General features: G+C 50.2%; 1 protein-coding gene across 1 annotated transcript in view; it reads right to left on the bottom strand.

Moving 5' to 3' along the window:
- HCN4 (hyperpolarization activated cyclic nucleotide gated potassium channel 4) overlaps positions 1–24,498 on the bottom strand; it is a 48,735-nt gene that overhangs the window by 15,734 nt on the left and 8,503 nt on the right. Inside the window, exon 2 of the mRNA XM_049777650.1 lies at positions 2,764–3,187. Within this exon, the coding sequence (XP_049633607.1) occupies positions 2,764–3,187 (424 nt within the window). The remainder of the gene's footprint in view (positions 1–2,763; positions 3,188–24,498) is intronic.

Genomic DNA, 24,498 nt, shown 5'->3' on the forward strand with positions numbered 1-24,498 from the left:
GTCCTGGGGTAAGGGGTCATCCCCACCCCAGGATGACAACAAGGCCCAAGTTCTTCCCCTTTAGGCTGTCTAAGAGAGAGGAGAGTGGTAGAACTTGGAAACCTGGGTCAAGGTCATCCTACCAGTGGGAGAGGGTGGGGCTGAACCTTCTGAGCCTCAGTTTGGTCCTTGGACAAGAGCAGGTGAGAAGCCTTGGCCAGTGAGGTGGGAGTGAGGGTGAAGAGCATCTGAGCAGAAGTGACCGCACTGGGACCATATGAGGTGCCAGGGATGAAACCTAGGTCAGCTGTATGCCAGCAGGTGTTCTACCCACTGTACCATTTCTCCAGTCCCATAGATACAGGGTTTTGTTTTTTGTTTTTGTTTTTGGGTCACATCCGGCAGTGCTCAGAGGTTACTCCTGGCTCTGTGCTCAGAAATCACTCCTGGCAGGCGTGGGGAACCATATGGGATGCTGGGATTCGAATCACCATCTGTCCTGGGTCTGTCACGTGCAAGGTAAATGCCCTACCGCTGTGCTATCTCTCTGGTCCCAGATATAGGATTTTAGCTAGGTCCTTGGGGTCATTCTTAGTCCAAAGTCCACAAGCATTTCCCTCTGCCTTCCACCAGAGCTCTGTGAGTTGGCCTGGTGAGTCAGGGCCACCATTCTGCCCACCAAAATGGCACTAACTGTACAAGGCAAGGAGAATCCCTGCCAGGCCAAGATCAAGATACCTCTGAGCAATGAGGGTGTCCTTACTCCATACCCCAGCTGGGAACTGGGGGCCAGGAAAGAGGTGAAGGTAAAAATCTGAGCAAGGGGACTGGACCCATCCCCTAGAGATCCTGGAGACTGGCAGCAACCTCCTAGGGAAGCATCCTCCTAGGGAAGCATCTGAGACACCAGCCCACTCAGGACACCTGAGTGCCCTCATAGAGTGCATCACCCTTTTGCTCTACAGGCCACTTGCCACACCAAAAGTGCCACTGAGTGGCGGCAGATATAGTCCAGAGAGCCCAGCAAGGTCACAAACCTCAAACCCCATCCCAGGATGTTCCCCTCATCCCCGTGGTAATGACACTTGCCAAGAGGGGAGTCCTGACAGAGTGCTTATGAGTTTTGTTTGTGGAACTTCACAGCGTGCTCAGCAGTGTCCTTGTTTGTGGGAGATCACTCCCAAGAATGCTTGGGAGACTTTGTGGTGCCAGTGATGCAATTTCTACCAGACAGAATCTGGTGGGCCATCCTTCATGGCTCACTGTTCTGAACCACACCCCATTCCTCTCTGGCCCTCTAATCTGAATATCCATGTGGGTTCTCTATCTACTGCACTGTCCGGGACCCAGCAAGCCTGGTCATACATATACATGGGCATCCAGGCATCCTGGACTGCACCCCAGTCAACTCTACCTCTCAGCTCTTACTCAGAGGCCTGCGCCAGGCCACTCAGCACTGAGGTACCTACCAACCCTACAGTTGGAAGTGGCCAACAGGTAAGGGAATAAAAAACTACCAGCTTCTTGTTTCTGATCAAATTCAACATGAGTGGTACACTGTCCTTAGAGTAAATTCTAAGGGGGTCTGGGGGATTTTCCTGGTGTTCCCATTTTTTTTTTATTTTTGGGTCACACCCGGCAGCACTCAGGGTTACTCCTGGCTCTACACTCAGAAATCACCCTGGCAGGCTCAGGGGACCATATGGGATGCCGGGATTCGAACCACCATCCTTCTGCATGCAAGGCAAACACACTACCTCCATGCTATCTCTTTGACCCCATGGTGTCCCATTCTTGCTCAACTTCCTTCTTTACTCTATCCTTCCCCAATATCTTTCCTGGTTGTCCTGAAAACTTGCCCACCCCTTAGCCCCCAAATCTCCCTAGGCCACAGACATGACTTAGAGGTAGAAAACATCTTATAAATGCAAAGAAATGGTCACTTTTATACAAACTAAGTCTCAAAATCCACCCTGCAAGAAGACAACCTAAGGTAGATTTGCACAGGAATCCAGGTGCCACTAGCTATGGCCATCTGTTGTCTTTGTGCTGAGCCCATTTCTACTTGACAACGAGCAGCTGGGGCTGAGCTTTAGACAGTTCTGGTCGACCACACTCCCTTCTGCCAGCTACAGGCCCTTCCCCATTGCCATCCCTGTCTGGTGCAGACAAGTGTACGTGTTTCCAGCCTCTCCAATGTCGGTACCTTAATAGTCCAGGCACACTAAGGAGCACTGAAATTGATGAGATATTACATGGGGAAGGCACTTGCCTTGAACATAGCCAAGCCCAGTTGGATCCCTAGCACTGCATATGGTCCCCCAAGCACTGCCAGGAGTGACCCCTTTGCCCACCCACAGAGTGGGTCCCTGCCCACCCACAGAGCCAGGAGTAAGTCCTGAGTACCAGTGATGTGATCCCAAAACAAAAACAGTGTAAAAATGACTAGTCTGGGCCCGGAGAGATAGCACAGTGGCGTTTGCCTTGCAAACAGCCGATCCAGGACCAAAGGTGGTTGGTTCGAATCCCGGTGTCCCATATGGTCCCCCGTGCCTGCCAGGAGCTATTTCTGAGCAGACAGCCAGGAGTAACCCCTGAGCAACGCCGGGTGTGGCCCCAAAACAAAACAAACAAACAAACAAACAAAAATGACTAGTCTCTGTCTCCTGGAGCAGGGACGCTGCTTCCATCTCAGCTGGGTGGCATCTGCAATGCCAGACTGAGCTCTCATGCCTCTACCAGAGAGAAGATCCCCTTCCCCCAAGGATGGGGAGGCTCACTCACCTCCTCCCACTGGTGAATGTAGCGAATGAGGCGGGAGAGACGCAGGAGACGCAGGAGGCTGAGGATCTTGGTGAAGCGCACGATACGCAAGGCCCGGGCTGTCTTGTAGACCTCCGAGTCGATGCGTGTCTCCACGATGAGGAAGATGTAATCCACAGGGATGGAGGAGATGAAATCCACCACAAACCAGCTTTTGAGGTACTTCATCTTGATCCGTTGTGGGTCCAGGATGATCTCGGTGTTGTCCTCCACCACGATCCCTGTGCGGAAGTTGAGGACCAGGTCGATGAGGAAGAAGGTGTCGGACACCACGTTGAAGACAATCCAGGGCGTGGTGTTCTCATCCTTGAAGAAGGTGATGCCCACGGGAATGATGATCAAGTTTCCCACCATCAGCAGCAGCATCGTCAGGTCCCAGTAAAATCTGCCCAGAGACACAGGGGTCAGTCGCCAGAGGAGATAGGAAATGAGTCACTGGCAGAGAGAGAAAGCCCAGAGGGAGAATGGAAGTTGAGAGAAGGTGCCAGGAAAAGCTGTCAAGGACCTAAGTGCAAGCATTGCCTGTAGAAACCCTGAGTTCCATCCCCAACACCACCAAGCATGACCTTCAAGTACTGAGCCAAGAGTAGCCCCTGAGCACTGCTGTGTGAGATCCAAAGTCAAGTATGGGGAGAAAAGCATGGGAGGTTGCAAGTATTGCAAGAGGCAAGCCCGAGGGCAGAAGAACAGACCGGCAAGGCAAGAGAGCACAGAGAAAGAGGCTTGTCTTGCCACAAATCCTCTCACCCCTTCCTAAGTCAGGCTAAAAAGCACTCAGTAACAGTCATTCAGACAGAAGCTGCTGGCATGGTCTTGTCTTTTTTTTTTTTTTTTTTTTTGGTTTTTGGGCCACACCTGGCAGTGCTCAGGGATTACTCCTGGCTGTCTGCTCAGAAATAGCTCCTGGCAGGCACAGGGGACCATATGGGACACCGGGATTCGAACCAACCACCTTGGTCCTGGATCGGCTGCTTTCGAGGCAAATGCCGCTGTGCTATCTCTCCGGGCCCCATGGTCTTGTCTTGACCTTGTCATGACCTGCCTTGTCCTCCCAGAGGGTCAGGAGATACTTGAGACATGCCAGCCGCTAGCCCCTGAATGCAGGGTGCAGGGTCACCCACACAGCAGGCAAAGTGCCCTGGCTCCTTGGCCCCAGCCCCATTGTGGCCATGCTAAGTGACAGCAGCTGACAATCCTGCCATGCACTGAGGGATAAGTCTCCTCCACGCTCAGTCTTATCACTTTGATCAGTTCCTCCCAGGAGGGTTCAGGAGTACCCCCAAAGTCTGTCCCCAACTGTCAGATGATGGGCTAACTCGTCCCCTCAAAGTCTGTCTCCCCACACAGAATTGGGAAGGTTAGGAAGGAGGACTGTGTGTGATGCCAGTCACTTGTGCAAATGATACAGTGAGCACTAATCCCTGTGAGGGCAATTCATTTCCAGGGGCCCATCTCTAGAACCCACTCCCCATGAGTGTCTGCTCTTCACACCACAATTTGCTGTCTCCCTCTGTCCCAACAACCCATCTACAGAGCCAAGAAGACACTTATTTTCTCCTTGGAGAAGAGCATCGCCACTATTGAATGCTCTGCTGTTGAAAAGGAGAGGGTTTGAGGAGGAGAGTGGGAAGGATCAGGTTTCCCCAAGCCTCAGAGGGTCGTACCAAGGTAATCACACACTAGCTAGAGAGCTCAGGTTCCTGCTCTGCTTGGGAACCCTGGGCTGAATCGGTTTATTTGATTTTGTGGGGTGAGGTGGGGAAAGGCACACATTGCAGTATTCAGGGCTCACTCCTGGCTCTGTGTGCTCAAGGTTGGGCTCAGGGGACCCTATGTAGTAGCAGGGACTGAGTCCAGTCAGCTATGTACAAGGTCAGTGCCTGCTTTACCCACTGTACTATTTGCTGGTTCCCTTGTGTTTGATTTTTGGCATCACATAGACCCCTCGATCATTGCTAGGAAAGACTACTGAGGAGAACTACCCCACGAATAGGCCCCACACACCACGAGATATGGCCTCAAATCAAAACAAAATATAATTCTAGGCTGTTTTGGTTTGGGGCCACACTTGCCAGTTCCCAGAGGAGAACCTAGCTCTACACTCAGGGATAACTCCTGGCAGGGTTCAGGGACCATAAAGAATGCAGGGATGGAACCAGGTCAGCTGAGTGCAGGGTTTGTACCCTCCCCCTTTATGATTTCATTGGCTTCAGGATGCTAGTCTTTTGTTTGTTTGCTCTCTTGTGGGTGAGCCTCCTGAATAGTGTTCAAGGACCTGGGGTCCCTGTTAGCAATAATCAAAAATGGCACAAGTTCAGACTTAGAGGGGTTTGTATGTGATGCTACATAAACTCTGCAGTGCCAGAGAAAACCAGGGCCCCCTTAAAGGTGCTTGAGGACCTCCAGGGCCACACCAGGTGATCCTCAGGGACTTCTGTGGTTTCAACGGTAGTTGGTGCTTGTACCTAAACTCTCTCCCATCTGCTTGGTTCCCACGAGCTCCAGGTTTGAAGAAAATTACTTCACAGCAAATTATTTTCTCTGAGCAACGCCAAGTGGTGTCAAGAGCCCCAGAGAAGGCAGGACTACTTCACTGAAGGGGACAATGAGGCTGTGATGACTCACTGCATGTGGGTCTGAATAGAATCTGAAGAGGCAGAGCTGGCCAGGGGATCAGAAAGCAAGTAGTTGGGGCCAAGAAGAAGCTATTTTTTGTGTGTGGGGGGAAGGGGTTGGGCCACACCTGGCGGTGCTCAAAGCTTACTCCTGACTCTGCACTTAGGAATCATTCCTGATGAGGCTCAGGAACCACAGAGGGACCAAGACCAAACCCAGGTCAGCCACATGTATGGCAAGCATACCCTACCCACTATCCTGGGATTCTTCTTAGGGCTGGTGCCGACACAACTTCAACACCTCTGTCCAGCAAGCCATTACCTGTTCCCAGTCCAGAGAAAGAGCTTAACCTAAGACCTGTGCCCCACACAGGGCACAACCTATCTTTCGAATGACTCATGAGCTCAAAAGATTAACTGCAGCTTCTGTGGGGCGCCATATACATGTTCCACCCTATCCCATGTGCGTCACTTGGAGACAGCCGTTGGATATTCCTTAGACACCACATGCCCATGTCCCCACTCACACATAGCATGCAAGTACCCATGTGCACTCGCTGCCAGCATCCCTTCCGTCTGACCTCTTGGGAGAAAACCCAATAAAACTGAAAGAATCGTGGCCTACAGAGGTCACGGAGGGCCCTAGGGCCCTCTGTACATAAAGCTAATAATACACTCGGGCTGCAGGAGTTTCTAAAATTAACAGCACAGGAGAAAGGCGGCCGGGAATGCTGACTCGAACAGGCCTGGCACTCCAGCGGGTTTCTACACTCTCCCCGGCTCTACTTCCCTCAATTACAGACCACATTTGAGATGGTAATTAACAGGAGAATGTATGCATTTAGTGGTCTTCATAAAGCCAAATTACATGAGGCAAAAACACCCATTTCTTTGCATTTTGACTAATTGTTTCCATCATGAGCTTCCAGATGCTAAGAGATACTTGTGGTGTCTGTGTAGGTGGGGGTCGGAGAATGGAACAAATTTACCACAAACCCTCATCCTGAGCCCAATGGAACAAGTAAAAAAAAATGACAGTGCAATATAGGAGTTCTGAAGCCTAAAGCATGGAGTCAGTCAATAGGGACTTGAGTTCTTGTGCCTTCATTCAGCAGCTTCATCCCTTAGTGCCTCCATTTACCTATTTGTGCAATGAAGATAACAGTGGGAACAGAGAAGTAGTATAGGAGATTGGGTGCTTTGTCATTGGTATGGCAGACCCAGGTTTGCTCCCTGACACCCCATATTGTTCCCCGAGCCTGCCAGGAGTAATGTCTGAGCACAGAGTCAGGAGTAATCATATCATTATGTGTAGCCCATAAACCAAAAAGGTGAGGATAACAGGATCAAATGAGTAAAATCATGATGAGGAATTATGTGTAAGATGTTATGATTCATGCCCATGTCTAATATTTAATGACTAGATAAGTAATTTGAGCCAACAGATTCACAAGAAAGAGGCCAAGGAGGAAGACAATATCTCCAGGAAAAGATAAAAATCAAATCAAGGGTTGAGCTAAGGAAAATTATAATGGTCTCACAAGAGCCAACTGTAGCAACTGGGGCCCACAGTATTTCCCACCTCAGAGTGCTCCTGGTTCAGTATAAGGACAACATGAGATTAAAGACAGGTGGGGTACAGGACAGGAAGACAGTCCAGGGATCAGAGGTCATGCTTTGCATGTTCAAGGACCTGAGTTTGATCCTAGCACTGTTAGTTGTAGGTTAGGGGTCTCGAGCACCAGCGGGGAGATCCTGGTGACCTTAACCACATAGCTGGACCTTTGAATTGAAACACATTGGCTGAGTATCATCAGGACTGGCCCTAAAACTCATTCCACTCCCCCATACAAATCTGGCTTACAAAATAAGAAACCAGCCTACACAGCAGCCAAGGCCCACTGAAAATTGGGCACCTGATGCTTTTGGAAAAGACCAGAACATTTCTCCTGGCAAGAGGACCTGAGCTTTAGGAGCCGCTTCTGGCCTCACACCCACCCATACACACACACACACACACACACACACACACACACACCACTATTTATTTATTTATTTATTTATTTTTGGTTTTTGGGCCACACCCGGCAGTGCTCAGGGGTTACTCCTGGCTGTCTGCTCAGAAATAGCTCCTGGCAGGCACGGGGGACCATATGGGACACCGGGATTCGAACCAACCACCTTTGGTCCTGGATCGGCTGCTTGCAAGGCAAACACTGCTGTGCTATCTCTCCGGGCCCACACACCACTCTTTAGACTAGATGGTTGCACCGACACACACACACACACACACACACACACACACACACACACACACACACACCACTCTTTAGACTAGATGGTTGCCCACACACCACTCTTTAGACTAGATGGTTGCACCGACACACACACACACACACACACACACCACACACCACTCTTTAGACTAGATGGTTGCACCGACACACACACACACACACACCACTCTTTAGATGGTTGCACCGATCTTTGAAAGGACTGTGAGCAATGGTGAGAGAAGGAAAATAAAATGATGTTCAGTACCACAGACAGCTCCCAGTGTGCCAGCCAGCCAGCCAGCCAGCCCGCCCAGACCTGCAGTCCAGCCACGAAGCTTGGCAACAGCTTTCCATAGGCATCCTTAGCTCTCTTGCTCCTCTTTGTACCCCCTCCTCGCCCCTAGTAATCAGAAGGTTGCAAGTGATTCCTTAATGTCCCTGTGCATTTTCATGGGAGTCTCTTTGGACTCTCAAACACCTTTTTGCATATGCTTTTCATGAGACCTCGCATTAACTCTCACAACAGCTATCCTCTGCTTTTGTATAGCTGCTGAGGTTTAGAGAGAAGGCTCTGCCCCCAACCACACAGCTAGCAGGAAACAAACACAAAATTCAGAGAGGTCTAAGAGATCCCAGTGTGTCTGGCTTCTTGTTTGAGGAGTGACAGAGAGATTTAAAAGGGCAGACAAATCTCGGGGCCTTTCTGCATTCTTCTTGGGAAGTTTTCCTGACACATCTGTGGTGACCCTTGCTCCAGAGATGAGATGAGAGGAAGTTTTAAATAGTCATTTTATTCTCTTTTTTTGGATTTTATTTTGGACCATACCCAGCAGTGCTCAGGGTTGATTTCTGGCTCTCTGCTCAGAGATCATTCCTGGTAGTGGTTAGGGAATCAGATGTGGTGCCAGGAATCAAACCCAGAAAGATTCCTAGGCTACCTCTCTGGCCTGCAAGCAGGCTCTGGGGAGATCAATCATCCTGGTGCCAAGCCATCAAAGGTGTTTTTGAGTAGCGGAAATAGCACACTTTTTTTTTAAACTAAAATATTATTTTAAATAATACATTGGCTATTCACAGTTGGACTTGGTGGCACTCATTCTATGTAAGAAAAACTGAAGTTCATTGCAAGCCAGGAATAATATCACTTCCAGAGCCTCTAGCTACCAAGCCACCCCAATTCAGGTCTTCATCTACAATGGTGAGGGTCAGGCCTTGGCAGGAAAGTTAGACTTACATAGGTTAAAGCTGGTTCATGCCTGAACTAGACCCTTCTACACCCTGGGTTTCTACAAGTTGAGAGGAAGTCAGCAAGCTGAGCCTCAGAAGCCCTGACCCAGGTAAAGCCCAAGACCCTGGCCCGTCCTCTCAGACTTACACCTGCCTCCCATACTGGTCCAACTGTTTATGCAGGCAGGTAGGTGGGTTCTGCATAGGAGAAGCAGCCTAACAGCCTACTTGGAGGAGTGGGTTCCCTGTGCAGATGGATAAAGGGACAGCAGTAGGAAGAAAAGCAAAAGAGGCAGCAGGAAGCTGGCTCGAAAGGCTGGAGAAAATGCATTGCGGGTGAAAATTGTGGGTTCCATTTCCAGCACCTTCAGAGCACTACCAAGGACAACCTCCTCAAAAATGTAAGGTAAAAAGCTTGTGTGGAGCCCAGTAATATGGCTCAAACAGAAAAGCATGTTTTTTAGCATGTACACAGAAAGAAGGCCCTGGGAGTTCAATCCCTGGAACTACTTGGCAATTCGGAGCACTGCCAGCTGTTGCCCCTAAATGACAAAAACAAAGGCAAAGAACCCTTTTCATTGAGGTCTGGAAGCCTCTGTGCTTCCGTGTGAGCAGAAGTTTATAGTCTCAAGGGAGCTGAAAGCAGAGATGACAAGAAAAATGCAGAGTCTCAGGAGCTGACCAGGGCCCTGTCCTCCCCTGGGGGTGGGGCAGAAGAAGATGTAATGAAATGAGAGGGTGGCCACGTAAGTAGGGTTCACACAGGGAGGGACTCCTTTGGCTGCTTTTGGTCAACACTTATTCCACTGGCTCTGAGCAACCAGTTCCTTGTCCACATGTCTGCATACATGTGTGTGCTCACTGCACATACACCAGCACAGGTTCTTGCACACATGCTCTCATCTCTGTACTTCTCATTTTGTCAATGTTCACACACCCATTTTCACACATGCATCTTCTTGCACACTTTCTTGTATACTAGCTGGACAAGAATGATCTTCATCACTTGGGGCCAGAGCACTAGCCAGTCGGTAGAATATTTGCTTTGCTGCAGCTGATCCAGATTTAATCCCTGGCATCCCATATGGTTCCCCCCCAAGAACCACCAGGAATGACTTCTAAGTGCAGAGCCAGGAGTAACCCTTGAGCACTGCTGGGTGTGGCCCAAAAACCAACAAATAAATAAATCAAAGAATGATCTCCACCATTGGGAAGAAGCACATATTTCTTTCCTGCCACTCTTTTTCTTTTTCTTTCTTTTTTTTTTTTTTTTTTTTGGTTTTTGGGCCACACCCGGCAGTGCTCAGGGGTTACTCTTGGCTGTCTGCTCAGAAATAGCTCCTGGCAGGCACGGGGGACCATATGGGACACCGGGATTCGAACCAACCACCTTTGGTCCTGGATTGGCTGCTTGCCAGGCAAATGCCGCTGTGCTATCTCTCCGGGGCGACCCACTCTTGAGTTGTTCACATATCACCCTCTCCCAGCTTCTTTTAACCAGTGCCCACTAAAGCCTCAGCCAGGCTGAGATGGAACTCCTAGAACACAGTAGGCCTGCTCCAGACATGGTGTCCCCACATTACTGACAGATGACTGGGCTCCCTGTTTCCTGCCTGCCAAGAGAGCTGTAGACCCAGGCCCCATTTCTCACTCATTACACCCTGCCCTTCTCCACTCAGGTGCAGACAGATCCCACTCAGCCACCACTCTTGGCACTGGGCCTCTATCCCCACCTACCACCTGGAGGGTCTGTCATCTTCTACAATCACTAAATACCAAGCAGAACTCAGCATCGTCCCCCGCAAAGCTGAGCATCACAGGCATTTGCACTCCAATCCCCCAGGTTCGAACCTCCATGGTCTGCTCTCTCCTCCCACCACCACTGCAGCTTCCAAGTAGTGACTGAGTCCTGCCTAGCACCATCTGTGAATGCTACTAAGTTGGCCTGACTCATCCCCAGCAGTTCCTCTAGACTCCTGCATGGACACAGCAGTCCCTTTGAGGGTCCTGTTAGGGGAACACCACTGACCATAGGAGAATGTCTCAACTCCTCACTGCCTGCCTTGTCCATCCTGCTTTCTTTACCATATCAACTGAACCTAGTGGTTCTTGAACACCACCCAGCGACCCAATAGACACATCTTTTATTTTATGTTGTTCTTTTGGAGTCATACCCAGCAGTCATACCCAAGGGTTATTCCTGGCTCTGCACTCAGTGATCACTCCTGGCAGTGCTTGGGGAAACATACGGGATGCCAAGAATTGAACAAGGTCAGTCATGTGCAAGGCAAGTACCATATCAACTGTACTATCGCTCCAGCCCCAATATACCAATCCTTTAAAATCCCAAGGCTCAGAACCACAGCTTCATGCCCACCAACTTTATGTGACCATGCTGAGGGTGTGTGCACAGGTCATGGCCTTCCCCTTCATCAGTTACTTCACTGTCCAACTCCCCATCCAATCTGAGAACCTGAACTCAGGAGCATTTCTGTATAAGAAAGAGACAGAACCATCCTGCGTGGGGCTCTCAGGCCCAGTACTAGCCGCCATCCAAGGTGAAGCTTATGCTGAGGAAAGTGGGGGACACCTTCTCCATGGGCTATGTACCTCTCCTCTCCACAGGACCCTGGCTTGAGTCTCTTTTATGAAGAGCACCAACACAGAACACAATATTATTTTGCTATACTATGGATGAGAAAAAAAATATCCGCTCTATCAGGACCAACACACATCTGCCTTGGTTTTCTCTAGGTCCTCTGGCTTCTTCCAATGATGAAGGCCCAAGACATACTTCACAGGTCCATAGGTCCACTTAAAATGTCCCAGACTAGGGAACATCAGGATGGGGGCTTGACCCCCTATAAAGAAAGGGTATCCTTGGCTAGGACTGGGTCCTACCTGGTGCCTTGAGCTTCCATTATAAACTCGTTCCCCAGACCCTGAACTAGACTGATGAATTAATGAATGAATGAATACAAATGATTATTTTGAATTAGGAATGCTCAGGGAGGGGTCTTGACTTAGAAGTTCAGCAATGTTTCTGTGGCTAGAAGCAGGACGTGGGGACCTAAGTCTTCTCTAAAAGTGAGTTTCAGGGACCGGAGAGATAGCACGGAGGCAAGATGTTTGCCTTGCATGCAGAGAATGGTGGTTCAAATCATGGCAACCCATATGGTCCCCCGAGCCTGCCAGGAGCAATTTCTGAGTGTAGAGCTAGGAGTAACCACTGAGCGTTGCCAGGTGTGACCACCCAAAAACAAACAAACAAAACAAAACAAAAAGTGAGTTACAAGTCAGTTGAAGTCACAGTTTCTGAGAGCCTAAGGGATGTCTAGTGAGGACTCGCTGAGGTGGTGGATATCAACAGTTTCAGCCCAGGAGAGAGAGCACAGGTTTTGCAGCTCCGGAGCCTCAGTGAAGTCCACAATACCACTGCAGTCCAGCACGCAGGACCAAGCAGCAGCACATCCAGGGGCGATCACTGAAATGTCAGGTCAGGCTGGAGGATCATCACCCAGGAGTGACCCCTGAGCCCCAAGAGCACTGGGAGCACACCTTGACCCTGAAAGTAGTTCCAAGCCAAACAACTCTAGAGTTTGACTCTAGAGTCCCACTGGAATTGGAACAGAAATAGAGGTTAAGTGAGTGTAGCATATGAAAAAGTTTCCATAAGATGATTCTTGGAATTGTATATAAAAGTGTCTCCTTAGGATTGTTCTGTGACTTTTGCCCCACCTAACCCTTCCAGGTGGGGCGCTGTGGAGTTGGGAATAAATAGCTGGAGGGACAGGAGTTAGGGGTCCTTCTGTGAAAAGCTGCTGGCTGCAGGAGGATTCTTTGGCTCTCCTTGCCCGATCTTTTAAACCCTATCGTTCTGGTCTGTGTGGATTATTATTTGCTGCGGATAAGTATTTCCAAGGTCTTCCCCCGAAAGGGGACAAGGGGATGGGAAGTAATTTCTCATTCTGGGGACTGTTCTTGGATTCACAAATATCCAGCCAAGATAACAGCGAAGATATCTTGCAAATGGCGCCCGAACTGTGATTCCTACGCCCCAGCCACTCAGCGCTCCCCTCTTTATGGCTCCCTCCTCTCTAGCTGAACTTTTGTTGTTCCCCAAAGCCATCTGTCTCTCAAAGCCCACAGACTTCAGGATTAAGGTGAGGGCTTGTCTGGAAAAGGAATAATCCGAGATGCTCCAGGCAGCCTGTCACCTGTGGCCATCCTGCCAGGATCCCTGTGTCACGGTGCAACTGTTCCATACTCCACATGGTGCCACCATCTTGCAGATCTGTACCTTCTTATCCTTATCTCACAACACCCAGATGCCTCCCAGTCCATCTGAATTTTAGAGTGCATCCTGTCCCTTCTATAGGTTTCTTTCCTCACCTACAGGGGCTTCATCCTTAGTCTCTGACCTCTGTCCTTGCAGGAGATCCAAAAGTTTCTCACAGGAACCACTGAGCTAGGACACCCCTTCTGCTTGCACTGACCTACAGGGAACAGTATTTATGCTGCTCAAAGAGAGAAGCCCCAGCTCCTCCACCAGACTCCAGTGCTCTCTCTCCCCTCTTTACTGGTCCCTCCACTAGTCACAAAAGGACATGGAAATCAGGGCTTTCCCCTCCTGTCATCTGGTTCCCTTCCCTTCCACAGTCCCAGCAGCCTTATTTCCAGAGTTACATCCTCTATCATTAGCCTCTCAGGCTTACCCTTTCCTATCCACTTTCCCTTTACTCTCTACACAGATCAGTCATGCCCAGACCTCCCTTCCCCCCTTAAAACCAGCTTCCTAAGAGAGGGTCCAGGGGTCCAGTATAGCTCTCCCACCTTTCTTCTAGTATCCCTCAACCACTTTAGCCCATTCTGCAGACCCTGGCCATGCAGGGCTTCCTCCCTCCTCCCTGTTTCTTCTTCCTGGCCCATGGGGATGCTTCTCCACCAGACCATGCTTCATTCCATTTGGTCCTGCCTCTCATTCCTCGATGGGTATGCTCTAGATTGGCTCTGGCATCCTCATTCTCTTCCCTCTGGCCTCACAATCCCCTCCCCTATCGATTCCTTCTCTCCCCTCCCCTCCTTCCTTCCTATCTCATCTCCTTCTTCATTTTCCCTCCCTCTTTCCCCTTCCCCTCCCCTCCTCACTCCTCTCTTCTCCTCTTCTCCCTCTTGCTTCTCCCTTCCTCTCCTTTCTCTTCCCTTCTCTTCCTTCCTTTCCTCTCTCCACTCCTCTTTTCTCCTTGCCTCTCCTCTTTCATCTTCTCTCCTCTCTACCTCTCCCTCCTTCACTTCTCCCGCTCCCCATCCTCTCCTCTTCCATTCAATCCCATCCCTCTTCTTTTCTCTCTCATCTTCTCTCCTCTCCCTTCCTCTTATTTCCCCTCCCTTCTTCTACCCTCCTTTCCCTCCTCTCCCTCTTTCTCTCCTCCTCTGCCCTCCTTTCCTTCTATACCCTTCACAAACCCACAAAGTACTTACATCTAAAACCCAACTTCCTGAAATTGCCTTGCACAAAGAGACCCTAGTTTGTTTCCCAGCATCATAATAAGACCTCCTGGCCACTGTCCAGGATCACTCCTGAGCAGATTCAGGAGTAGCCCCTGAGAAGCACAGAATGTTTCTCCAACTTTCTTCCTATTTCCCTCAGGGTGTTTCCTGCTGCGCCTGCTGCCTCTCTCCCCTGACTTCACTTCCTCCTCATCCTCACAGGCCCATCAGTGTCTTGTCACCCTGGAGTTCCCTTTCCAGCACCCCTGGTTCATCAGCAGGTCAGTTCTCTGGGAAGCTTCTTTGGGTCTGAGGAACATGTTCGGGTACCCTACATGCTGCTCAGAGAACATAGTAGCCGTAAAATGATGCATGTATCCCTCTGCTTGTGGCATCTCCATTCTCTGAACCTGGCACCAGGATTCTACAATCCAGGAGCCAAATGAACGCATATGAACAGGTGGGTGGCTGAGTGAGTTTATGAGGGGATGAGTGAGTGGATGAGTAGGTGAGACTCAATGAGTGAATGAGTAAAGTGGGTAGTGAAGTGAGTAAATGAGTGAGTGAATAGGTGAATAAAGGACTGAATGAGAGTGAGTGAAAGTGAATTAAATGAGCAAATGAGTGAGTGTATGTAAGTGAGGGAATGAATAGGTAATAGAAAACAAGTGAGAGTAAATAAAATGAGTGAATGAGAGCAAGTGAGAGTCAATGAATAAATGAGTGAGTGAGTGAGTGAGTGAGTGGAGTGAAATAAATGATTGAGTGACCAAATGAATGAGCGAATTAATGAATGAGTTAATTGAGTGAGTCAGCAGGTGAATAAATTTATGAGTAAATGAATGAGTGAAATGAAAAAATTTTAACTTTATTTATTATTGATTGATTAATTGGTTTCTGGGCCACATCCAGCAGTGCTCAGGGGTGACTCCTGGCTCTACACTCAGAAATTACACCTGGCAGGCTGGGGAACCAGATGGGGTGCCAGGAATTGAACCAGGGTCCCTCCCAGGTCATCCGCATGCAAGGCATGTGCCCTACCACTGTGCTATCTCTCCAGCTCGAAAAAAAATGAATTGAATAAGTAAATGAGTGAATGAATGAGTGAATAAGTGAGCGAATGAGCAAGTGAGCCAATGAGTGAGTGAGTGAAGTGGGAAACAGCTCAGCAGCAAGCTATGAATGGTTCTGAGAATCTTTCTCCTTCCCACAAAGCTTTCAGAAGCTTCTCCTATTCAAATGAATCCTAAATTCCCACCCGGGTCCCTGAGCAAACATCCTTCTTCCCCCTGCCACAGTGCTGAAGATCATAGTGGGAAAGGCAGAGTAGAGAGAAAAGACTGAAATAGGGAGAAGGTTGATGATCAAGAGATGTACCAGTAGTCTGGGGGTTGAATTTTCTGACAATGAGGAGAGATAGGAGGCTGGTGGGAATCATTCAACCAGGGGCAATGCTCAACCAAAGGGAACAAGTCTGTCTTTCACTGTAAGCCCAGGGTGTGGGTTTATGAATGAATGTATGTGTGCGAGTACAATTATACCAGTGTGAGTGCTTGTTAGCATGTGTAAGCACACATGTGTATGGGCATATATGCCTCCACGAAGCAACTAAATCATGCAACCCCATGAACACAACCACAAATCTACTCAAGTAGCACAGAACATCCTTCCCTAGGTCATCTCAGAATAGCAGCAATAACAAAGGAGAAAGAGAGAGACTGACATAGAGAGACTGTGTGTGTGTGTTGGATGGAGAGATAAACAGAGTTTGAAAATTGATCAAGGAGAATGTAACCAGGACTGTTCCCAGCCTGGATAGCACAGGCCGGGGTAGAGGTGGGGCCAGGGCAAAGGGCAGGAGTAAAGAGTGAAGGGCAATGAAGGGGGCAAATCCACTGTCTGTCCTTTGACCCTCCTTACATGCTTCACCCATGAGGAGAATGATTCCGAGTTTTCCAACCCTACTAAGGCATCTCAAGAGCAGAAATGCTTTTTCTTTCTATTCCGAGATGGGAACATAGAGATGAGCCAAGGCGGAGGAGAGAGAATGTGTGTGTGACCCAGTAGAATGACCTGATTGCTCCATGGGTGGGACGGTTAAAGGCCAAATGCTAACCCTGGGTGGCTGTGTTGGACCACCCTGAGATGTTGTGGTGGGGCTGGGGCTGGGTTTCATTTTCTCAGGGATTTCTTTCTCCATTTTCTAAATTTCCCTCATGGGCATAGAGTACCTTTAGAAATGGAAAAATAAACCTCCATTCTGCCATGACCCCATCCGCTGGGAAGAGGTCCCAAATATGTGTAGGGGAGAGATAGAACAGGGCCCAGGGGAATGATTCCTCAACTCTTCATGTACCAGAGTCAGAATGGGGAGGGTGAGGCAGGGGGCAGACAGGAGACACACGTGAAGTCAAATGACCTCTTCCTAGTCTTCCCTCCCAACCAAGAAAGCTATCTGGAAGCATGTCCCCACTCTAATCTCTGCCTGCCCAGCTTCTGCCTCTTATTCTCTGAGCAGTGCTGCTGCCCTGCTCCCAGCCCCTTCTATTCACCCAAAGCAGCTGCTGATTGTGGGACTGAGGTGACCTGGGGCTGGGGTTCAGCCTTCCCCACCCTCTAGAAGAGAAACTCAGCTTTGGCCTCTAAGGGCATCAGATGCCCCTATCCCCTTCCCACCCATTACCCTATTCTATTGGCAGTTCGTAATGACCCATGTTGAAAATAGATGTGATAGACTAAGGAGAGTCGCTGGACAGGTGGGACCTTTACTTCCTGGAAAGCTGGCATCATCAGCGAAAAGTTTCCTTAATGGCTTCCTGTAGTCATTCCTACCTCTGCTCCCTTTCCAAGAGAACATTCCTCAGAATAAAATCCACTTTAGAGACCCTTAATCATGTAGCCCCTTTGTCGCTTCCTGTTGACATCTATTAACGGAACCTGGTGAGGTTAGCATAGATAAACAGATGTTTGTGTAAAATTACCCTGGCTCTTCCTATGACTGTTGGTTTATTTATTAAGACAATAAATATGGGATGTGATGGAGAATATGGGCTCTCAGTCCATGACTTTATGAGTCCCTTAACTTCATGCCTTTTTTCTCTTTTATGTGTGTCTCTTCTTTTTTTTTTTTGTTTTTGTTTTTGTTTTTGGGTCACACCCGGCAGTGCTCAGGGGTTACTCCTGGCTGTCTGCTCAGAAATAGCTCCTGGCAGGCACGGGGGACCATATGGGACACCGGGATTCGAACCAACCACCTTTGGTCCTGGATCGGCTGCTTGCAAGGCAAACACCGCTGTGCTATCTCTCCGGGCCCTGTATGTCTCTTCTTAATCCTATTGGTACCCCTGCTTCAGATTCATTCACCCAGGCTGTTGTCCAGCAAATGGTGCTGGAATAGGGGCCTAGAGCAATAGGAAGAGTCTGAGATGAACTGAAATAGTGATGCAAAAAACCCTCCAGATGACCCAGAATCAAAGGAGGGGGATTCCCAGCAAGTGAGCACTACTCAAAGGGGTGATGTTCAGGAATCTTGTTAATCGGGGTCAAAATGGGGCAGGAAACTTCCAAAGAGGAGGAAGGAGGACATTCAACTCCTACCATTGCTAATGTGCAAGTCAGGGGTAAAGTTAATCCGCTCTCTGGCCCTACTTCAGACAAATTCACTAGGACTGGCCCCTGGCCACTCTGGGGTCTCCTCCCTCCCACGGAGAAGCTGCTCTCTGCTTCCCACCCACGCCTGGCCACTGGGGTGCTATTTTTAACCCACCTCAAATCTCTGACTCAGAATCACAGGGCTCCAGGTACCACTCCCTGGCTGCCTGGGGGCTGCCTGGGGGTGCTTGTTGCCTTACCGCTGGCTGCTGGCACTAGGGCATCTCTCTGCCCATGCCGACTCCACACTCCCAGCAACTAAAAGAGCAAAAAGTGTATTTTTTCTGAAGCCCCCAGAGAGAGAATCTTTTGTGGCTACCTCTTCAGAAATGTCTCCCAGGCCACAGTCAAGGTCTGCACCTCTCACACCACAAGGAGGGCCTGTGTCAAAAAGGGGAGCCAGCTGGACTCACTGACCCTCCCTTTTCCCTTGGGGCCCTGCCTCTCAAAGTGCTTCTTCCTTTTCTTTGGGGGGGATCACACCCGGCAGAACCCAGAGGTTACTCCTGGCTCTACGCTCAGATACCGCTCCTGATAGGCTCGGGGGACCATATGGGATTCGAACCACCGTTCTTCTGCATGTAAGGTAAACACTTTATCTCCATGCTAGTTTTCTGTCTCCAAGAAGTTACGTGCTTCTTCTAACCCTAACTCACAAATCATCTGGGGGCCTTGTCCAGCCCATTTTCTTGACCCCTCACCTTTGTGTGGTTTCCAGGTATTCAGGTGGTGGAAGCCAAGGCTGAGTCTAGGGCCCACACCCTGCATGGTCAGGCTCTAGCAGCAGGTATAGTGATGCTGCATCACATGTTTGGCTACTTGGCTGTGTGGCCTCAGACAAATCATTGGAGCTTTCTGAACCTATTTCTCAATGAGCAAAGTGAGAACGCCAATGCTCATTCACAGGATTCTTTCTTTTTTTATCATTATTGACTTACAGGATTTAGTGAAACCGTATGGGGTCCTATAGCTATGACACATGAGCCCAAGGTCAACATACTCTTTATCCTCATTGTCTACATTGGTTTCATGACCACTAAGGCATCCCACTTGAGGTCTGTGCACTGGTCCAGTCTGGTCTAGTCTAAATGGTTCCTTTGGAGAATGGCCAACCTCAGCCCCAGGAGAGAGGATGACCCAGACTAGGTGATGGCAGATGGGTGTGCTAGTCACTGGCAGGGGTTTGCTCTCTGCTCAATACCATCTGATTGAAGGCTCAGGACAGTGGAGCAGGAGGCTGTGTGGCTGCTGGGAACTAAAGAGCTCAAGAGCAGGTGGCCTGCAGATGATTACTGGGGAGGCAGGTTGGGGCGGTAGGGACAGAAAGGGGACCCGGGAGTTGTAGCTGAAGCCACAGAGTTGGGACATGCAGCCATTGCTGACTCACTGCTGCCCCTGAATGAGAGCCTACCTCTCCTGATGCCTTCCTCAGTTTCCCCATTTGTAGGATGAAAAGATGGAGATAGATCATGTCCCAAGACATGCCAATTCCACAAATCTCTGCAGTGCAGAGGCGAGAGGCTGGCTGAGGGCAGCAGGCCAGCTGGGTGCATGCCAAAAGAGGGGTGCTCCTCTCGGGGAAGAAGCCTGCTGTTCCCACCCCATTCTGATGGAGGCCAGAGGGGAGCAAGAGAAACAGAGTGCAGAGGAAAAGGGGCCCCAGGGGAAAAAACAGTGACTGCATGACCCGGCAACACAGTGAGGCGCCAACTTGCCCGTAAGTGACACCAAGATACCAGCCCGTTACACTTCCAATGGGCTAGACCTGAAGCTTGACAAACACAGACACCCACGTGTGTAACACCTGCAGAGACACTTGCATACTGCCCCGCAACTGTCAGCTGCAGCGTCATCTGCTCTCACAGTAGCCCCAAGGCACCGCCCTGCTGTGCTTCCTTGGGCTAGGAGACCAACCTCTCTGTGTGAACACTGCGGGAGTGGAGAAATCTTAGAACTGCACCAGTTGTCCAGAAACAAAGGATGAGGCTCAAACTAGGCTCTCCCTGCTTGCTTGGGAGAATGGAACAAAAATAGACACTGGTACTGTGCGTGAGCATGTGAGGTTGGGCTGGGGCATTAGGTAGCTAGTGTAGCTCCAGCTGCTGTGAGGAGGAGCCAAGAGGAAGGTGAGGGAGCAGGGAGACAGCCCATCACCCAGGACTACTGCACATTCTTTTAGGGCACAGAGTGTGTTGGAAGAGTTGGCCTGTCTCTGTGACCATGGACTGTGATCAAGGCCTTGGACCTGGACCAGATGGGTCCCTGTCACTTCCCTCCAAGAACACCTGGTGTGAGGAGGCCCTGACATTGTTCCAGGTCCCTGGAGGAAATGATTCACAGTGCCAATAGCAATGTAGGGGCTCCTCATGGAGGTCTCAAATGCAGGGTGAGGAGGCAGGGGGCAGGGGGAAGAAATGTTGACGGCCTCAGGCCAATGCAGTGCAGAGATGTGGAGGGGGGCAGTTACCCAGAAGAAGACTCAGGTCACGCTGCTCACTGGCTCATAAGTAACAGAAGCAAAATCACCTCATGCTCCCCAAAACTATGCCTGCGAGGCTCACCCTGTGGCTGTGGCAGAGAGCTCCCAGGTGACTTGCAGCCACCCAAGTCAGCTTCAAGGTGTTCCTGAGACCAAGCCTCTCCCCAGTTTAGATATCAGATGAGGACATGATCCCACAGCTGGACAGGAGGCAGGGGGCCTCAACCAGCCTCTGGACACTGCCAGCAACCTGACTGTGTCCCTGAAACTGCAGAGTGACAGAATGATGAGACCCAGAGCACTCTGGGCTGGGCCATAAGAGCTGGCAGGCACACTTTTTCCCTCGACACTTCCAGAGTCTCTGGCCCCACAGGTCTGTTCAGGGACATCCAGGGCCACTGCATATTAGCTGAGGCAGTAGAGCTTCCCAGTAACCTCTTGCAGGACCAGGCCAGAGCTTCTAGGAGATTCTGAAGGGGTTTCTTTGCAACTTTGCAAATAAGCAATGTGGCAGCACATTTTTTGTGTATCTGTCAGAGTCAAAGTGGGTGGGGGAAACCCATGTAATAAGGAAAGAGAGTCGGAACACCACTCTGCAAGGGGCTCACGAAGACCCACAGACCACACCAAACCACATCACAGTCTCAGGAGTTCCAGCATTATTTCCCAGTTCTAAGGGTGGCCAAAGCATGGGTAAGAAGACCCCTTCTTCCCTGACCCACAGTTAAGGAAGCCCATCTGCTGGGGAGCACAAGCCAATCACGTCAGGCTTCTGGTTGGCCTTGGCAGTCTGAAAAAAAGTCTTCTCAGTTCTGCTGTGGGCAGTGCTGAGCTTCCCCCAAGGGCTAAGCTTGCACTAATGGGGTCAGAATTACGGGTTCAATACCTATTGAGCCAATTAACTCTGCTCTCTTCCCAGCCTTCCACGGATCCCTGGACACAAAGAGGAGGAAAGGACTTGGCTGAGGTCACAAAGCAGAACAGGCTGAGGACCAGGAGAACAAGGAGGAGAACAAGCAAAGCCCAGAGTGGGCTAGGAGTAGATCCAAGGTAGAAATAATGGGGAAGGTCAGCCTGGGGCTGCGGCGATGACCCCAGAGACAGTCTCCCCAGCTGCTCAATGCCAGGGACAGGACGAGAGTGGCTGAGGATCTTTCTGCCCCTCCAGGGAATGACACAGAGACAGCAGTCAAAGGATGACCAAGAGGTAGGAGAAGCCCTTGGCAGACTTTGGGGTGAGGGGCTAGGCACACATCATCAGCAAGTATAAGCTCTAGACTCCAGGGAAGCTGCAGGGTAATTACTTCTGGGCTCCAGGCCACCCGCTCAGGGCCCTGATTGCAGCAGTCACACCTGCCTTCCGGAAAGGATAGTAAGGGGGATCTTCTCAAAGGCTGTGCAGCTGGGGAGCTGCTCCCCTGGGCAGAGAGGAAACCCAGAGATACAAGCTACTGCAACCCAGGGGAGATACAACCCAGGGGGAGAGCCAGAGATACAAGCTAATGCAAAGTTCCCCACACCCACTCAGGCAAGATGCAGGGAAGGAGTGAGCTGGAGATCTACAAAGGCAAAGGGCAGAGTGGAAGAAGGCCCAGATGCAGAGTAAACTGCTATCAAGCCCATAGAGACAGTCCAGTGGGTAAGACACTTCACGTGTACACACGGCTGACTTAGGTTCAATAACCCCCCTCCAGGAGTGATTCCCTGAATGCAGTCAAGAGTAAACTTTGAGCATCTACAGGTGTGGCCCAAAAAAACACAAACAGTAAAGATGCTCTCTGAACCCACTTCACCTACCGTGGCCAGGCAGCCCCTATGTTCCAAAAGGTGGACAAACAATGTGACTCCTTCAGCTCCAGCTCTGCAATACAACAAATACTTCCTCCAGGAAACCTTCCCCAGTCAACAAACTTTATGGATCTCTGCTCTCCTCTGCAGTGCTAACCAGCCCCACCTGGGCTGGGTAGTGGACAGGATTAAGACTCCGTAAGGAACAGAATTGTGGCTCTGTGAGTCAGGACTATTGCCTCTGTGTGGAACAGGATTGTGATGGTTCCGTGGGACAACTATGGCTTTGTGGGACAGGATTGTGGCTCTGTGGGACAGGCCTCTAGAGAGTCTCGGGGCTCACTGACAGGTGAGAGCTCAGTCCGAGTTTAGTTGGCACCCAGGTGAGATCAGGAACCGCAGTCCTGAGCCGCCCTGTGATGCCCTCCTGTTTAGGAAGCCCTCCAGGCCTTGGAGCTCCTGAAGCTTGTACACCTCCAGAATGTGACCTGGGCAGTAGAACTGAAACTCTACCAGCTTCTTTGCCAGCTGGTTATAAGTCCCATCCCCACCCTCCCTCCTGACTGAACGGGTGTCTCAGAATGGGTCTCACAAAGTTTCAGAATGGGTGTTGTATTCTCCCAGGTAATGTGACTCCCAAGCTGCCCTCACCAAGTCCCTAAGACACAATATTAGCCAGCCCCATATAGGCATTAATTTCTGAAAGCCTTGTTCACACAGACATAACACGTCCACCCACGTGGATAAATGCTTAGACAGACACAAAATCAGCAGCAACCAATTATCAGGGCCCCCGCAGCTGCCTTGAGCAGACCTGAAGGCCTGCTCCACAGCTGGGGGGGGGGGGGAGCCCAGAGCTAGGGATACACAAGGGGAGAAGGAATTTCTCTTTCTCTCTCTTTCACGTATCTTTCCACCCACCAGCAGGAGCTCACTGACCAGCTGGCCCCAGCCCAGGACAAAGGGAGCAGAGTGGGTGGAGGGGTCACGTATGCTGACTTGGGTAGAGCAAGTGCTGATGTTTATTTGTAATTCTAGCTTTCCCTCTCCCAGAAAGAGCCAGAGGCAGCTGGATCATACACTGGAGGTGTATGCCACAAGATTCAGGAGCTCCAAGGCCCGGAGGGCTTCCTAAACAGGAGGGCATCACAGGGGGGCTCAGAGGCCACACTCAAGGACTGCAGTTCCAGGTCTCACCTGGGTGCCAACTAAACTCGGACTGAGCTCTCACCTGGAAGTGAGCCCCGAGACTGTCTAGAGGCCTGTCCCACAGAGCCACAATCCTGTCCCACAAAGCCATAGTTGTCCCACGAAACCATCACAATCCTGTTCCACACAGAGCAATGGTCCTGACTCAGAGCCACAATCCTGTTCCTTACGGAGTCCTAATCCTATCCACAGGGAGCTCTGATCCTGTCCTATGTGAGGCCCTAATGATCCTATTCTACACTGAGCTCTGATTTATCATACACGGGGCCCCAATCCTATCCCACAAAGAACCCTGATCCTGTAGCTCATGAGACACCAATACTGCCACACACTAACCCCCAGATCTGACCCACATGTAACCCCTGATCCTGTCACACAGTCTGTCCCACGAAATCACGATCCTGTTCCACACAGAGCCATGAGTCTGTCCCACATAGGTCCCAAGTATGTCAGACAAGACCTTATAACACTTTTTTCACACGTATGCCCTAACCACTATTTTCCCTACCTGGCACATCTCAGGAAGGTGCCTTAGGAGACAGGTAACCATCTATTTCTCAGTGGTCTGATACCCTTGACAACTTGCCCCTTTCCCTGGGAACCCAAGTCACCCTGTTCAGAACCAGTGGCCTAGGTGGCAAGTCCATGGGGCTCTGAGCCCAAGGTTGTCCCTGACAGTCAGAGGAGGGCAGGTGGGAAGAGATGGGGCCTGGACCCCAGGAGTGACACCCAAGCAAGCCTGGGAAGACAGGCCCATTTTGACCTCTAGAAAGCCTCCTTTTGGGGGCTAGACTTGAATTCAGATGAATATCCCTATAGCTGTTTCTTTCTGTATTTTCAAATAATGCTGCCATTCAATCTGAAAATACTTGGTCCTATGAGGTATTTTGAAAGGAAACACACTTCAACTACATTTTTTTTTACAGTGTATCATAATTGTTTGTTTTATTTTCAGTTTTGA

Source organism: Suncus etruscus, chromosome 1, assembly GCF_024139225.1.
Source record: "Suncus etruscus isolate mSunEtr1 chromosome 1, mSunEtr1.pri.cur, whole genome shotgun sequence".
NCBI lineage: Eukaryota > Metazoa > Chordata > Mammalia > Eulipotyphla > Soricidae > Suncus > Suncus etruscus.